General features: G+C 41.2%; 2 protein-coding genes across 3 annotated transcripts in view; one reads left to right on the top strand and one right to left on the bottom strand.

Annotated features, from left to right (window-relative positions):
• Positions 1 to 5,847, top strand: part of ZBTB8OS (zinc finger and BTB domain containing 8 opposite strand) — a 41,202-nt gene extending 35,355 nt beyond the window's left edge. Inside the window, exons 7-8 of the mRNA XM_032787780.2 lie at positions 4,151 to 4,258; positions 5,780 to 5,847. Coding sequence (XP_032643671.1) covers positions 4,151 to 4,239 — 89 coding nt within the window. The 3' untranslated portion in view covers positions 4,240 to 4,258; positions 5,780 to 5,847. The remainder of the gene's footprint in view (positions 1 to 4,150; positions 4,259 to 5,779) is intronic.
• Positions 1,641 to 13,607, bottom strand: LOC116829134 (zinc finger and BTB domain-containing protein 8A-like). Of its 2 annotated transcripts, XR_004374685.2 has the most exons (5): positions 13,338 to 13,432; positions 11,335 to 12,300; positions 8,143 to 8,312; positions 7,366 to 7,531; positions 5,954 to 6,039 (listed from the first exon to the last, which is right to left on the bottom strand). XR_004374685.2 is itself a non-coding variant. In XM_032787779.2 (4 exons), exons 2-4 carry the CDS (start codon positions 12,269 to 12,271, stop codon positions 5,707 to 5,709), a joined length of 1,440 nt encoding a protein of 479 aa, XP_032643670.1. In that variant the 5' UTR covers positions 12,272 to 12,300; positions 13,338 to 13,607; the 3' UTR covers positions 1,641 to 5,706. The 2 variants fall into 2 exon arrangements, 1 of the variants encoding a protein (XP_032643670.1); XM_032787779.2 differs by lacking the exon at positions 7,366 to 7,531 and having other exon boundaries at positions 1,641 to 6,039; positions 13,338 to 13,607.
• Positions 13,608 to 17,386: the final 3,779 nt, after the last annotated feature.

The following is a 17,386-nucleotide window of genomic DNA, read 5'->3' as shown; positions in this document are numbered from 1 at the left end:
TCCACAGATTGTCAACTAGAATAGTGTTGGATCGCGGTCCACAACTCACTTGCCAGTTCTGGTGCAAACTCTATACTTCTGGAATTGAACTCTTCGTCTACTCAGCCTACCACCTGCAGACCAACAGCCAGATGGAGCAGTTAAATCAAATCCTCAAGCGATACTGTCCATGCTTCTTTAACTACCGCCAAGAAGACTGAGTCACTTTCCTGCCATATGCCAAAGTTGCTTACAGTAACTCCATCTATACCTCCATCAAACACAGTCCATTTTATACCCATTAGTTTTCACCCTCATCTCAATCTAGTCACTCCTGAAGACTCTCAAGTTCCCACTGCAACAGATCTCATTATCCACTTTCACCAAGTTATCCAGGAACTTACAAAGCATCTGGAAGCTGCCAAGGAAACATATAAACGTCACGCTAACCAAAGCCACCAAGTTGCACGAACACTTACTGTGGGGAAATCTCAAATCCTCCTGCCCATATGCAAAATTAGACTGTCAATACATGGGTTCATTCAAGATTACTGAACAAATAACTGGGTAGCGTGCCGAAGCCAGCTGCCCAAATCTCTGAAAGTCCATCCAGTTTTTCACATGACCCCCTGAAATCTTACACAGAAAATCTTTTCCCTGGCTGCCCCACTCCACTACCCTCTCCCATGGAGGTTCAGGGTCTGAGAAATCCTGGATTCTAAGTGAATCTGAGTTGACTTTACTACCTGGTGGAGTGGGAGGATTATGGCCACAAATAACAATCTTGGGAACCAGAAGGGAATGTCCATGCTCCGGAGCTCATACTCCTGGTGAAAGGCAAGTAGCCAGAAAGACCAGGCCCAAAGGCCCTTGGAAGGCACCTTGGGTGGGGGAAGTACTGTCAGGGAGCCAGTTTCAGCAGGGACAGTCTCCTAACACCACACTGGACACAGCTGATCCTAACAGACTATGTAATTGATGGAGAGGTAGAGCTAATTACTATTTAACCCAGCAGCAGGCAGGGTTTTCTTACTGCTCAGTGCATTCCCTAACTGCAGTTGCGCTTGGTCCTGCTTCCTCTGCCTGCTCCTCTCCCTGCCCTTTTCCATCCTTGACAAGTCTGGGTCCGCTTCCTGACCCATCTCTGGCTCACCCATTGGCTCTGGCATTTGGCTTCTGATCCCCGGCTCTGCCCCTCAGCTCTGCTCTTGCTCTTCCCCTACGTGTCCCATGACACTGAGTCTTGACTCCAACTTGGCTCCATTCTAACCTCTAGGCCTGGCTACCCCCATAGCTCTGACCATTAGGCACGACCGCCCATGTCCCAGTCATGTCCTTGACAGGAGAGGAAGTTAATTCAACAATTGTGAGCAGCCTTCTCAAGGTGTTTAGAGGTGCAGGAAGTCAGCTGACTTATCTGTGGTCTGGCAGAGTACCAAGAAGAGAGTATTACAATCAGTTGATTTCGCCAGATAGGACAGTTCAATACAAAAAGTAACCTATGAAGCCAGCAGGATATCAGCCTCATTTCCATTAAAATTCCCTCAGCCAGGGCTATGGGTTTTTTTTTCTGGGCATAAAGAGAGGGGGCTTCTGGAGAAGAGTTGTAGGACATTACTACCTAACATGCAAAGAAAGTGATTAGAAGCAAAAGGTTTTCATGAGAGGAGATGTTTAAAAAATTAGGACCATTTACATTTAGAAAAGGAACAGAGGGAACATGATAAACTATGTAAAATGATGAATGATAAAGAATGTCAGGCACTTCTGTATACCCTGTTTTGCAGTACAAAAATACGTGAACAATAAATCAAATTAAAAAGGCAAATATAAAACTGATACTTTAAAATACAAAACATGTTTACCTGTTGAAATCACTGCCTCAGGATAGTCTCATAGCTTAATAAAATTTTCAAAATGGATTAAACATGACTAATAAAAAAACATCAGGTTACATTAGCTAGGATAAATGTACAAAACTGTAGAAACATTGTGCGTCAGGACATTGCCAGCCACTAACTGCCCAGCAGTGGGAAAAAATTTCCCTCATGTGAGCAGGTTGCTCCATAACTGCCGATTACAAGGGTTTTGTACTTTCTTCTGAAGCAGCTGCTATTGACCACTCTTAGAAATAGATAAAATGTCCTCCTAATCAAATATCCTGACTCAGACCAGTGTTTCTATGCTCTAAAAAGAAAAATCCCACATACCCAATAGACCAGTGGTTTTCAAACTTTTTTCTAACAACCGAGTTGAAGAAAATTGTTGATGCCCACAACCCAACGGAGCTGGGGATGAGGATTTGGGAGGGGCTCGGAGTTGGGGCAGGGGTGGAGGAGACAGTCAGGGCATTGGGATGGGGATTCAGGCTCTGGGGTGGGGCTGGGGAGGAGGGTTTGGGGTGCAGGAAGGGGCTCCAGGTTTGGAGGGCCTCAGGGTGGGGCAGGGGATTGGGGTATGTAGTTACATCAGGCAGCTCCTGGTCAGCGATGGCACTAAGGCAGGCTTCCTGCTTATCCTGGCACTGCAGACCACACTGAGTCTCAGAAACGGCCAGCATCAGGTCAGGCTTCTAGGCAGAGGTACGCAAGCGGCTCTGCATGGCTCTTGCCTGCAGGCACCTCCCCCTCCCTCTCCAGCTTCCATTGGCTGGGCCAGTGCTCAGGGCAGGGGCAGAGCCACATGGTCCCCCTGCCTATGAGCTGGACCTGCTGCTGGGTGCTTCCAGGGCGCAGCATGGTGTCAAAATAGGTAGGGACTTTTAACGGCCAAGTCGGCAGTGCTGAATAGAGCCACTGTGACCCAGTACTGGGTTGCGACCCGCAGTTTGAAAACCACTGCAATAGGCTACATATTAGATGTCATCCTCAGCAGATGTAGCCCAGGTTATATGGGTGATCCCAAAGCCCTCTCCTGCTGTGATCGCTCAATATTCTGGCACAGTGGAATTTATTACTACCTGGAATTTATTGTGGCTTGAACTGATTGAACAGTTTTCCCTCTGACCTCTAAATCAGGTTTCTGTTAGCAAATTACTAAATGAACTGCTCTCTGAAGCTATTCAGTCTCTCTATACATATTCCTTTGTTAGGTCTGAAAGTTAGTTCAGGTTGGTCATGCAATGTTTTACAAAGTTTTAATTGTAGTGTATTATGAGTTCTGGCAGAAATGGAAGAACTCTGCTTGGATTTCTTGCCTCTGCCAGCCACTACAGGAGTTTTGTCAAGGTGGAAAACTTCAAGAGTTTTCTGTGCAGTTTCAGAGCAAACCCCTTGTGCAAATTTCTGCGTGAAAAGGAACATAAAACAAATTTTGAAAGGTGATAGCAGGGGGAAATCTGGAATAATTAAAATTAAAATCTGCTATTGGAGTCCCGAAGCAATCTCCTTTCACTTCCCTGTTTTATCTGAGTCCACCTCTGGTCATCCCATTCTTCCATATGAAAAAGAATGGACAAGACTTTCTCTGCAGACAGTTAACACTGTTTCTGAGGCAGACAAAGGTAAAAGAGGGTATTCCTCTCCCTAGAATATGAACATGCTACTCCTGGACTGCCCTCGGCCTCTGCCAGTGTAGAAATTTAGGACCCAGACTATGATCTCCAGGAAGGCATTGCCCAGGTTTTCATTTAACATTCCCGCTAGCCATCAACATCCCAAAAAGAAAATGATGCTCTCTCAGGTAATGCAGATATTAAGATTATGCATCTTTACATAAGTGGATTTCAAGTAGTGCTTTTTAAAAATGTAAATGGGTAGAGAGGTTACAATAGTACACATTTGTAATGTTGCTGTAGTTAATCCAGATGTCAGGCAAGCATGCTTATTGATATAGTGCAAAGAGATAGTAAATTGCAGGTTGTATCAGAGAAAAATTCAGTCAAGGAAGATTTATGGAAAACAGAAATTTAGGGCATAATCCTGCACCCACTGAAATAAATGATAACACCAGTAATTTCCATGAGGGCAGGATGAAACTTTTAATAATTATGTCCAATTATCTTTAAATTATTTCTGTCCAAGATTGTAGAAGAGCACATTAGTAGCAGGCGTGTGTTTGTTTCACATTTGCAGTGTTGGTTAACTCACTACATCAGAGAGTAAAAGTGGCTTATTTTTTCTCAGCAGCATTTTCTGGTTGGCACTAATCACCTCTTGTATTCTAATTGCAGGCAAAGTAACCAATTGTATGTATGGTTTTCAGTGTATACTGTTCACTGAGAAAGCTCAGAAAAAGAAGACCACAAGGTTCTCCTGGTGACTGAATGACTTTGGGAACAGTAAGTACGTGGGGACCCTTTTACCTTAAACTCACCAGTTCAAATTGAGTACAGATCACTATAGACGAAAATATTCAGTGGCTTAGATTAAAATTAGTTGGTATTAGTTCAGTTTCTAATTACCAGGTGTACAGGTTAGTTAGCTGTGACACCATTGTTGATAATGTAATGAGGGGACAAGGAAGGAACTAGCATGAAGGCTAAAACAACCCTTTTCACCCCAAAGGTGTTTCCTTTACAGTAGTTTTGGGAAGCTTGAACTGCTATTGATAGTGCAGTACCTGTTCTAATAACTAACAAATCTGAGTCATGGTGAACAAGGAAATATCTTTTATTGGACACATTTCTGTTGGTGAGAGTAACAAGTTTTTGAGCAACACAGAGCTGTTATTCAGGTCAGAGCTCTGTGGCTTGAAAGATTGTCTCTCTCACCAACGTAAATTGGTCCAATAAAAGATATTACTTCACTCACCTTGTCTTTCTAAATATCCTGGGACTGACACAGCTACACTACATACAATTCTCAGTCATGTCAGTTTGGCACTTTTGAGAAGTACAAAAATGCATTACTTTAAAAAATTGCTTTCCTTCGGTAGTTAACAAAAGACTGAGTGCATTCTGACGGGAAGAATGAGTATTCCCGATTTTCAGAGTGAATAAGACATTGAGCGGTATCAATTAATGATTTATCTCAGATATCACTTGATTTGTGATGCATTGACTAGAAGTTATATCCATTTGTTTATTTTCTGGGGAAAAGTTTTCCTGAATGAATGGTCTGCTACTGTTTTTTTTTTTTTTTTTTTTTCTTATTAGAAGAAGTTTTACAAAAAAGTGCTTTTCCAGATATGTGCTATCACATCTAAAACATTTTATATACAATATTTCTGAAAACTTTTCCTAGCTTCTCTAAACTTGATATCAAGAAATTATTAAATTCCATGGAAGGGCACCCTCATTTCTGTATTTTAAAGAAGATTGTTTATGTTCTATACTGGGCTACCTTGTTATATTTAGCTGTCACCAGGTGATACTGGATATAAACTCCGCTCTCCCCCACCCCCCACCACCTATAAAAGTTTAAAATAGGGTAATTTACAGTGAAGTGTGAAGTTTTAAAGTGTTTTCCCCCCCCCCACACACACACAGTGAAAAAGGTTTGAGAAGGGAACTACTGTCTGCTATAAAGTTATCGTAGTAGTTCAGTTTCATTGTTCATCCATTATTCCATCTCAAGATGGATTCTTTCTAATGAAGCAAAATATCGATACTTTGCGTAACAAAATTCAAAATGGACTCAATGGCATGTCCATAAATGCATGCAAGTTCATAAGAAGCCAATATAGGAGATCTTCGTATATTAATAACAGGCTGGTTGGGAGCTAATGATCAAGACACTGGAAGTCAATGTAAGAGGGGAGATTTACTAATTCTCAGTTCACTCACAACTACCTAATATTTGGCTTTACTTCCTGTTCTTCTGCTTCATCTTCACTATCATCAACCTGTTGGATGACCAAGTCAGTAGACCCATCCTCCACAATCTCCACATCAGATCTGTTGTCTTCACTGTAGTGCCACCTGGAATCTTTATCCCCTTCTTGTGGAAATTCAAGCTGTGGTTCAGCCTCCAAGTCAATGCGGATGCTGTCTATACCAGCTTCAGCCAGACACTCATTACAGAGTCTGTAACGTCTTGTCCCCTCTTGCACCACTTGTCCCGTCAGCTCAGTCACATGGCGCTTACACTTTCTGCAGATTGGCTTACAGGCCTGATGAATCTGTGAAAATTGAAGTGGATAAAAGCTGATATTTTCCTCAGAGTAGGAGAGCCAAACAATTTTTGTTTTGTGAGGAGGCAGTCAAATATCATTTGACAACTTTGTGCTTCACAGGTATATAAAGAAAGAAATTAATTTAGGCTGATTTAAACAAACCTACTGGGCAGCCCAAAAGGAGATTTCACAGGAGAGCTGAAAGCCCTATGTTGTGATCTCAACAGTACAGAGCACTTGCCTTTTTTGAAAAGTTCTGTCTCTGTTTAAAGTTTATAATTCTGTCCTCGAGGACAGGCCTGGTTGGGAAGTTAAACTTTTAATGTTAAAAATCCAGGCAGCTTAGCAAAATTCTAACCACCCCTGTGAACTGAGTTCTGGCTTCATTATGTCATAACTGGGAATTAAAAAAAAATAAAAAAAGGCAACAAAAAATTGTGATTTGTTAATGAAGTAGTATGACAGATATGTGCTCATTCAACAATTTGATATTTCAATTTCCTATACAAAAGTTACCAAATAAAAATATGAAGAGAAAAAGCATACAGGCTTGTGTGTATGTATACCAGAGTTTTCTGTCACAGATCACCTACTTTCATCTTTCTGTAATTGGCCTAAAGATCTATAGATTATCAACATACATAATTTTCAACCTGTCAGGGTCCAAAAACATGAACCCAATATGTGACACAAAATAATTATTCATTCATTAAGATGGATGTAGGATTAATTCCTTAAGTGTAAATAGCAAGTTTAATTATTTATTTTTCCGATTAACTTTTTGACAATATAAATGAGAAGATGGCAAATGTGTTTGGAAAACAGTTAGCTTTGGGCCTGAATTGAGGTGAGTTGACAGTTAATGAAATCCTCTGGTTTGAGTGGTAGTCTTTTTTTGGGGGAGGGCGGGGGAAGGAGTAGAAAGAAGGTCACTGTGTCTAGTCCTCAGTGCTACCTTTATGTGATTTGCTAATACTCACTGTACGTATATGCATATAAGCATGGATACCCATGTTAAAAAATAGTCTAATACACAGCTATTTCAGTCTTAAATAAATTGTTTGATGTATGTACATTAAAATGTACACCATATACTGTAGTAAGGCTTTTTAATCTATGGTAAAGGCCTACAGGACAATTGTAAAAAGGAAACAAGTACATGATTTTAATTTTCATTATGAAACCATTAAAATGATAGAACAGGAATAGCTTAAAATATCAAAAGGATTATAGTGCTTTCACACCACAGTATATCCCTCTCTAAAGAGCTTGCTCTCTGGGATAACTTAAGATATTCCCCTCACCCTGTGTCTTCACTCCTACTTTTCCCACCTGTTACCACATGCAGCTCCTCCTCTCAGCCAGTGGCGCAGCTGCAGTTGCTCTAGGTCCTCCAATTACCCTGCCAGATCCCTTTTCTACTTCTCTGTTGAATGCATCCCTTTTCAGGTATTACAGCTTATCTCCCCAGTACCACCAGTTTTACCTGATTCCTGAACTTATTTTAAAAGAAAAAAAAAAAAAAACAACACAATTAAATAGGTATTAAAGGAACAAAACCAAAATTTAAGAGCGCTACACTTGTGTGCAAGTCTACCTGCTACTGTACTAATATTTAAACTGAAAATACAGAATTTTTCTTTACTTTATGTATTGTCAAATTGGTTAGTCAGTTTGTTTCCTCATTTATACGAGTTTTTCACAGAGCAACAGGGAAGAGGGAGAAGTGATTTTTAAAACAAAGAAATTGATGGGGCAAGAGTAGTGCCAAAAACTACTTTCAACTCCTTTTGAGTGACATTCACTCATCTCCAAAGGGCTCACACAAGGCCTATGCCCTATTCTGAGGTCTTGAATTTTATATAGCCCTTTTGCAGGCCCTCTAAACAAGGATGATTAAATTTCCAAGAGGATTAAATTTCAAGTCGACATGTTTATAAACCACTAGAGTGCCGTTTTATATTAACCTTGCTTTAAGAAAACTGGCATAATCATGCCAAGCAGATTGAGTAACTTAAAATAATATGCAGCCATACTACATTATATTCCAAGACATACACTTGTACACACATTAAATGAAACCATGCAGTCTTTGTCTAAAATACATACTGTTCGAAAATGGCTACTTAGATGGTCTAGCCTGCTAAATCTTTTCCCACATGCCTCACATGGATAAGGTCGTTCTCCTGTATGGCAACGAAGGTGGCGCTTTAGGTCTGCTTTTCGCTTCACCACATGAGTGCAGAATGGGCACTTGAATCTCATCCTGGGCAGATCATCTGTTACAAAACAATCCTATTAAATATCTGAAAAAGTCATAACAGGTCCAATAATGTGACAAATTCTAAAAGACACTTTGTCTAATTTATAAATTATGCTGACTATGAAAATCAGCAGAGCTATCAGAATGAAAACAACACACAGTTCTGCAAGAGTGAATTAACATCACAAATCTTTCAAAGTCAACCCTTCAGTTCCACAGGATGTCATCATTTTTTCATGTTAAATATATAGCAGTAGAATAAAAGAAAAGGTCTTGACAATTGGCTCTACTAAAATGGATAAGAATAAAAACAAAGGATATTGACCTAACTTGCAGGATGAAACTAGGGAGTCACTGAAGTTTATTTTGAAGGGTTAGTGTTTATAAGCCAGTCTGGACAAACACTTTGATTATAGTAACAATACAGTTTGATAAGATAGCTATTTAAGCCATTCAAAATTACTACTTTTGTAATGTTAGTGTCTGAAAGATTAGTGTTTCTACTAGTTAATACTGTACAGCTCCACTGCCAGCAGATCAAGGCAGAAGAACTGAGGCGTAAATATACAAAGTTATTTTATTTTTGAGGCATGAAACAAGTTGAAATGCCAAAGCACTAACTAACAAAAAATGTCAGGGAGTTGACCTAAAAATTGAAAAAAAAAATAAAAAAATAAAGTATATATATCAATGGCAAACAACTACATAGCACTTTCATAATGGTTTTCACCAGTAAACAAACATTATTATCCCCATTTTACAGATAAACAGCTTTAGGCCCCAATCCTTCAAAAAGACTTTTTTATACTTAATAGGACTATCCACATGTTTAGAGTTAATTGACTTCAGTATTTACAGGATTGGGACCTAAATGGTTTGCCCAAGATCATACAGCAAGTCAGCAGTACATCCGGAAATAGAACACAGGTATCTTTCCTCCTATTGCTATGCCCTTCCACCACATTATAACGTTGTCATCACCATGACCTCCCTCTCTTCCTCCACAGGCTATTTAAAAAAAGCATGATGGGGGCAGGGAGAGTGTTCCTTGACTGGTGATGTGCAATTAAGAGTAAAACAGTTTTGAGGAACAAGATTCCCTACTATTAGCATAGAACTTGGGCATGAGTAAACTTGCCTATAGCTTGATTTGAGTGCAAGGTTAAACTGTAAACAAGGGTGTGACAAGCTATGTGCTGGAGATGGTGTTTTTGGGCTAGTTGCGATAAGTGGGAACATGGTGAACTGATAAGCTTGAAATGTAAGTCAGGTGAGGATGTAAGCGATTGGTCTTTACACAATCTGCAACATGATTGGTCCTTACTTGATCCGTACACTATGTAAACCAATTAGATTCAAGAAGCATAAATGTTAGTAGATAGGAAACTGTGTACTGTGTGATACGATGTAGAATTGTGGTATAATCCTGTACCTAAAACCCCTGGGTCTGGGCCTGGGCCTGGCTAGCGTGGGCATAGAGCTGTTACATCCTAAAAGTAATCTGAGTGACCAGCTAGAGTCAAACTGAGATTTTGGATCCCAAAAAACTGGATGAAGTTTTCTTCTAGAATTGGATCAGTTGTTCTGGATAAGTCAAGTGGAAGAGGTCTCGGAGGGAATCCCAACATCTACTTCTGCTCTATTGCTTCTTTGTTCCTAAGATTCATGCCAGTGCCTTCCCAGAATGTGAAACAGGATAAAAAACTGCATTCTGATACCCTTCACTTCCACAGGAATCTTTGGTTGGTAAATCTTAAGTGATCATGTATCTGATCTCTAGTGTTTGGTTGTCTGCCACTTAAAACTTGAATTTTGTAAAGATATGTATTCTCTGGAAGACTTTACCTGTATCGCCCAATAGTTGGCAGAACATTATAGTTATTGTGCATTACTAATTGTGACCAAAGGAAGAGGTGATAAAGCAAAAACTCACAAGAGAGTACAATTATTAGAGTATAATTTCAAAAGATATTTTGGGAACATGGATATAGGAGAAGTTTTAATCAACAGAATTAAATTTAAAAAGAAAAAAAAAAAAAAAAAGTCACAGAAGGTTTGAGACCTGAAAAGGCTGGCTTGATTTAGCTGCCAGTCTCTGCCAAAATTTTAATACTTCTATAAGAACTTAAGACTTTGATCCTACATACCTTTCCTAGGAAAAAAACAAAACAACAATCCACTTTGGTTCCAGCTCTAACTAGTAGTCTCTGTGATATTCTCTCTAAAAAGAGAGCTTGGGCTAAAATCAGCTACTGAGAGCGTACTTTCACAAACAGCTCATAGTTCATGAGTTAGAACCTTACCTTGCTCCACATTAACTGTAAAACCCCAGGAAAGAGAGATCTGGGTATCATTGTGGACTGCTCAGGGATGCTGCATACTGAGCAGAAGTCAACAGTAAAGCAACAGGTATTAGAATGTAAAAGGAATGGATTAAAAACTAATGTAAAAAGATAATACTGTCAGGTGGTACACCCTCACTAGGAAATAGTGTGTTCCATTCTCGTCACCATATCTCAAGAAAGATGTAGCAAAAATAAAGGGAATATAAGTCAACAGCTCTACAGATTTACCCTAGCTGAGAACCTATCCCAAGGTCCCTAATAGTTTGCTGCATACCTTTGATACATGACTTTTGTTTCTGTGTCTACCAAAGGGCACTGGAGTTAATGCAACAGAATTACAGTGGGAGAGGAAAAGTAGTGAGAGCTCTAATTCTGTGAAACTCACCCCATTTTGGAATCCTTCCAAAGCTTGAAACCAATTCAAAAGTTAGTGACTTAAAGGTACCGTACATAGCCATAATGGAGTAGTACCACATAGGGAATATTCCTTTCCAATCTTGCTTTTCTAGGCAATGCAGCTGAATGTATTCCCTCCCCCCTGCCTTTTGGGTGCAGTCATACCTATTTCCCTATTGATAGAGCTGGTGATATAATAGATTGTTATATAAATTTTCTATTGTAACTTTCATAAGTAAAGATTCAACAACATTTTTGAAAGAACTGAGGGGAGAGGTATAAATGACCAACTCTTACCTTCAGCCCAGCTTCCCATTACACCTAAAATTGAGGGCATGTTGCCATATTGCTCATCTGCTTTTGAGGACTTTGACTTGCTAGAAGAATGGGGTGATTCATGGTCTTGCTGTGCCACACCCAAGCTCCTTGGCATCACGTCAGACCCCTGACCATACTGATACCCAGCATGGGCAGAGTCAATTTCTGTGTCAATTTGGACTTCCTCCTCAGATTGAGAAACGTGGCTAGGGGGGTCTGAGGATCGGTCTTCAAGCTTGCTTGATTTATAATGGAGAATATCAGAAGATTGTTGCAATCCTAAATGTCTAGTTTTTTTAATGGAATCCTGCCTTTGGTCATGTTTGGCCAGCTGCTGCGCATTTCTTTGAGAAGTTGGATAGTAGCTGAAATTGCTCCAAGCATTTCCACTCATCACACAAGTCCCTTGATCAGGATTTAAGTGAGAATGCGGGGAACTGTTCTCTGTTCTCCAATCAGCACCATACAAGCATGAGCGTTCCACACCATTGGAATTTACATCTTTGTCTGACAGGCTGAAATATCTATCCTTCTCCTTCTCACTGATGTCCAGTGATGACTTAATGAAAGTCTTACAAACACTAATAACATCAGTCATCTGAAGATAACTAGCAGCTGACATGACCTCAATGACATTCTGGCCAGTGAGAGAGAGTTTGCCAGAATACACAAAATCCAGAATAACTGTAAATGTGTCAGGAGAAAATGCCTGGAAGGAAGCTGTGGTTGGCTGATTTGTCTCCTTTGAGCTCTGGGAAAGGAGCATTTTGAAATAACCACTACTGGCAAACAGCACATTTCGATGTGCTTTGAAGACCTTCCCCTCAACCAGAATACAGCAGTCACAGAATAAGTCTTGCTTGCGCTGCTCATTTAGTTGCTGCAGGAGATGAAACTGATGGGAAGATATCTCCATTCCAAAAAAGGGTAACAGGAAGCGTTGCTCTACAGTGAAGAGTAAATTACAATCTTGACAGGCTACATGTAAACCAGAGTTGCTGAACCCAATTCTAAAAGCAGCTTTATTAATTATTATTATTAAATAGAAGGATGCAGTATGCACTGAGACCGTTCGTTCTTTTTCCGGAGGAACAGCCCACCTTAGCACAGGCAGGAGAGGAGCAAAATCAGCACCACTACGGTCACAGCCTCTGGGCGCAGGGGACCCAAGCTGCAGCGAAAAGCCGCCGCACGAACTCGCAATGGACACGAAACCGCCGGCACCACGGCATTGGCAGAGGACGCTGTCACTCAGCCGCGCGGCCGGTCCGAATTGGTCCTTCACCCACCGGGAGTTAGGGACGCCCGACGGCGCGAGACGCGCCCGCCCAGCGAACAAGGGCAGCAGCGCCTAGCGACTAGAGCCCGCAGTACCCTCGGCCGCGGCGGGCCGGCGGGCGGGGCCGGCCGCCTTCCCAGGGGCCGAGGCGCCAGTGCCCGACAGGGGCTCGGGGAAGCCTGCAGCCCCCACCGCGCCGTGGGGCGCAAGCCCGGCAGGAGCCTGCGGGCTGCCCGGGTGGCTGGAGCTCCGACACCCGCTCGCTCCCGGGGGGTTCTCCGCAGGCTCACGCCTCTCCTTTTGTGCGGCTCCCGCAGAGCCCCCGCGAGCCCGCCCGCCCGGCGTTGCCCAGCTGGCTGCGTGCGAGCCCTGCTCCACGGCCGCCTCCTCTCGCCCCGCATCCGCCTCCGAGCTCCCGCTTCCCACCAGCCCTTTGTTGCCATCCGCGGCCCCTCGCAGCCGCGCCTGGGGCTGCAAATGGCGCCCGCTTAGGTCTCTCTGCAAACGCGGCTCGCTCGGGGCTGAAACTCGGCTCTGGAGAGCGCCCGGGAGCGTCCACAGAAGGGCCCCAGCCCCCTTTGGGTCTGAGAGCCAGCGGGAGCCGCTCGCTGCCCCTTGTATTCGGCTCGCTCTGGGGCCATTTCAGCCCCCGAACCCCAGCGCCCAGTCCGGCCTGCCGGCGTGGTGCGGAGCCGCCACTTACCGGCTGGGTTCCGCAGGCTGCAGCTGCTGAGCCGGGGACAGCGGGAGGTGGGTGCGGGATCCCCAAACCTCTGGGCTGGGGCTTTTTGCCGCTTCAATGCAATTTGCGGGTCCCGCCGCCCCAAACCATGGAAGCCCGAACGTGAGAGAAACAAAAGGTATTTGCTGACGTGGGCGTTGGACAGAGACGCCCGAGGGCTGGGGACACAATTAAAGGGGCAACGCACCGATTGCAGGCACAACCCAGCAGCTTCCGCTGCCTGAGCTTCCCTTCCAGTGTGGCGCTTTCCTCGTCTCACACCCGCCGTCCCACATGCTCCCCAGGAGGGAACGTGATGTCCTAGATGCTTCCTTCTCACACCTTTGTGTAGGACAGGGGTTTTGATGCCCAAGATTCATCTGCCACACATCCGCATGTTCCCCTGAGAGAATGTAAGGCTCCTGTCCTGCCTCACACCCACTTTCCCCTCAAATTGTTCTTAACTCCCTCAAGCTTTATGATTTAGGCCCTGATGTCCCATTTCTTTCTCTTCCTGACATACTCTTCAGTAGAGTTTTGAGGCCCTGTCCTTTCTCACCTCCTGCATGCTCTACTTTACATCCTTCCCATACTCCAGACCAGCGGTGGGCAACCTATGGCACGTGTGCCAAAGGCAGCATGCGAGCTGATTTTCAGTGGCACTCACACTGCCTGGGTCCTGGCCACCGGTTGGGGGGGGGGGGGCTCTGCATTTTAATTTAATTTTAAATGAAACTTCTTAAACATTGACAAGCTCCTTTCCTCTACTGGCCATCCTCCCCAGATGTTATTATAACTTATAGAAAGAGACCTTTCTAAAAATATTAAAAATGTATACTGGCACGCGAAACCTTACATTAGAGTGTAAATGAAGACTTGGCACACCACTTCTGAAAGGTTGCTGACCCCTGCTCCAGACACTTTAAGAGATGTTCTGTTCCTTACTTTTCACTCTTAGCTGAGCCCCCAGGGCTGGTGGGATGCCCCAGTCCTGCCACAATAAAAGTTTAACATGATTTTATACATGAGCTGAAAGCACTATCTGCCAGCAGAAGGGCCAGATTTTATATCATTTTGTTTGGCAAAGAAAAGACACACAAACTGTACATATGTTAAATGTATTGGGACATAGCTGTATAATCCTTGTATACAAAATCATATACCTAGTTCTACAGAGCACATTCTCTCTGTATCTGTTTAAAAAACACAACTTGCAGTTGCTGACTCAACCCTTAGGGATACTGCTTTGTGAGTCCCCCTGTATGTGCATGTCAAGGATAGGCAGCTGGTGACAAAGGGAGAAATATTTTTTGTGGTAAAGTAAATTAACACCAAGTACTTAGATTAAAATCGTCTTCACAAATTTCTCTTTGTGCTTTTGCACTGCTTCAGACTGAATTACTGACTAACTGCGTATGATGGGTCAAATCCTACAGTCCTTAGTCAAAACAACTCACATTTATTCAATTTTTTTTTTTTTTTTACCAAATGAGGACTGTAGAATATGGATCTTCTCTGTAGGGTCAAAAATCATCTGCAAGTGCCAAAAAATCAATCTGCAAGTGCCCCCCTCCCAAAAAATATATTCCCAAGAAAACAGTAGTACTAGAAGCTTTAACAGAACTACTGTTCTCCATAACTTCAGTTTCCTGATTCTATAGTGTACCATCATCAATATTTTTATAATACAAATGAAGGAATACCAGATGAGTGTGGGGCATGGTTCAATTTATGTCTAAAAAAGAATGGCATCTATCATATAATAATGAGTGGAAACTACACGGGGGAAATGTTTCATCTAATAACTTTGTTTCACAGATGGCAATGGCATGGGTATGTGACTGATTTGTAATAGATTTATAATATTTTCTCCTTTGATGTTTAATTTTGTATTACTTGCAACTTTATGCATTCTTAAATGCAACATACATTAACAGTGTATCTATTTTATTAGGCAATAATCTTATGAATAAATTATTGCAAAATTAATAAGTATTTTTATTTTCTAAGTATAGACCTGATTCTACAATGACTTGAACACATGCTTAATATGACTTCAGCAGGTCTTGAAGTTAAGCATATGCATAAGTTTTTGTAGAACCAAGGCCTGTGGTTGTCCTAGTAGTCAGACATTCCTGTGAAGCAGTGGCAATAGAGGACATAATCAATGTTCTGGAAGATAATATCCCATCATTTTACTCTGGATAAAATTACAGGAATGTTACCGTGTGTGAATAAGAAGACCCATTTGTATTATAGTAGGAGATTTATTGGATATATGTAGTTATCACATTGTTTAACATAGAACATGCAAGTGAAAAAAGATGCACTAACGTCCAAGGGGGAATTCCCAGTACCATTTAAGTCAAGGGCAAAATTTCCACTGACTTCAATAGGGTCACAATTTCCCTGTTTATTTCTTGCAAAAAGTGACATTCATTTATTGAAATGACAAAAGATGTTACTCAAAAATAATGTTTTTATTGCTATTGGAAAATACAATACCTTAGTGTGTGACTAAAGACAAATCTTTGGCAATTGTTGCTTTTTAAATTAAAGCTTTCTGTATATTTATTTTTACTTAAAGATATTGGCTGAAATCCTGCTGCGTTAAAATCAATGGTAAAATCCCATTGATTTCAGTGTGGCCAAGATTACACCCATATGATCACGTATTTTATTCCTAAATTTGGATAGTAAGGCTAGTTAGAGAATATGTAAGGAATTCTGATATCAGAAAGAAAAAACATAAGTCACTACTCCATTGTTAGATTGTTTTTAGACCATTACAGGGCCAATAAAAATCAAAACCTGCAACAGTTAAAAGTATTCCTAGATCTCTATTAAGAGTGCTGACAGTATAATCAATTATTGCTTAATAAACAAAGTAATTAATTTAAGACATATTAGCTTTCAAGTCCTTTACCAATAGGGTTAAAATTGTTTTTTTCCAAATAAAAAAGATCAAAATTGAAAGAAAACTTGTTTTATAACTTTAAAATAAATAGAAACAATATAAAGCCTAAAAAATAATGGGTAGTGTTCTATTAAAGATGTTACCTAAACATTTAAATTTAAATATTTATCCTTTATTATGATCATTGACTATTCCAATGTATACTTTAAGTATCAAGTATAAATTGGAACAATCAATGCTCATAATATCCACCTTTTAAAAGCACTTTGATATTAAAAGGGATATAAATATGTGCAAGTAATAAATTTACCAGCTTAGTTTTAGTTAGTACATGGCATGGGTATGTTTCGGGCATTATCCCAGTCTTCATGCCTGTTCCATTTCTGTGAGCAGACAAGATAGGTACAAGAAACCTGGTATCAGAAGATACTAGCAAATTTGAATATCCTACTGATAGAGCAGAAGAGGCAGGAGATAGCACAGCTTATGCCTGCAATCACAAAAATCTCACACCCTTGATTTCTTGTTGGTGGGTTTTCTAGTATAGAAGTTAGAATTTAACAGTATTGTAATCTTTGTTTTGAAGGGCTGATAGACTTTTCAAGATCAGGAAGAAAAATTCTTAAAAGTTGATTGTTAGAGGGTAGGTTACATTTTGAGACTGTCAAACCAAGTAATCTTCCTTTAAGGAAAACAATATTTTTGAATCAGATATGTCCCCACTGGATTGCTAATTTTTAAAATATTAGTGAACAGGCATACAAATTTCCTTCCTAACATTTCATTGTTCTGTACAGTTGCGCCTGCATCCTCCAAGTTGTTCTGTGCGTGTAGACCCCTTGCACCCATCAGGAGCCTCCTGATTTTTGCAGGGCTTTGTGCAGGCCTAGAGCAGTTTGCAGGATTGGGGCCTTGGACCATAAATCTCCATTGTACTTGCAACAAAAGAACCATTGTATTATGGAGCAGAAACTAAGCAATGTCATAGAACAGGAAGAATAAGCTCTCTCCACTAAAACTGGGGCACCTTGTGATAGTGTTAAAGGTTATTCAACATGTGAAAGGTAGTGTAATACTTTAGAATCTTTCATTCCTATCCATTCAACATTTTAAA

This window comes from Chelonoidis abingdonii, chromosome 25 (genome assembly GCF_003597395.2).
Source record: "Chelonoidis abingdonii isolate Lonesome George chromosome 25, CheloAbing_2.0, whole genome shotgun sequence".
In the NCBI taxonomy this organism is placed as follows: domain Eukaryota; kingdom Metazoa; phylum Chordata; order Testudines; family Testudinidae; genus Chelonoidis; species Chelonoidis abingdonii.
The sequence above is the reverse complement of the archived record's forward strand: the minus strand, read 5'-3'. Positions and strand labels throughout refer to the sequence as shown.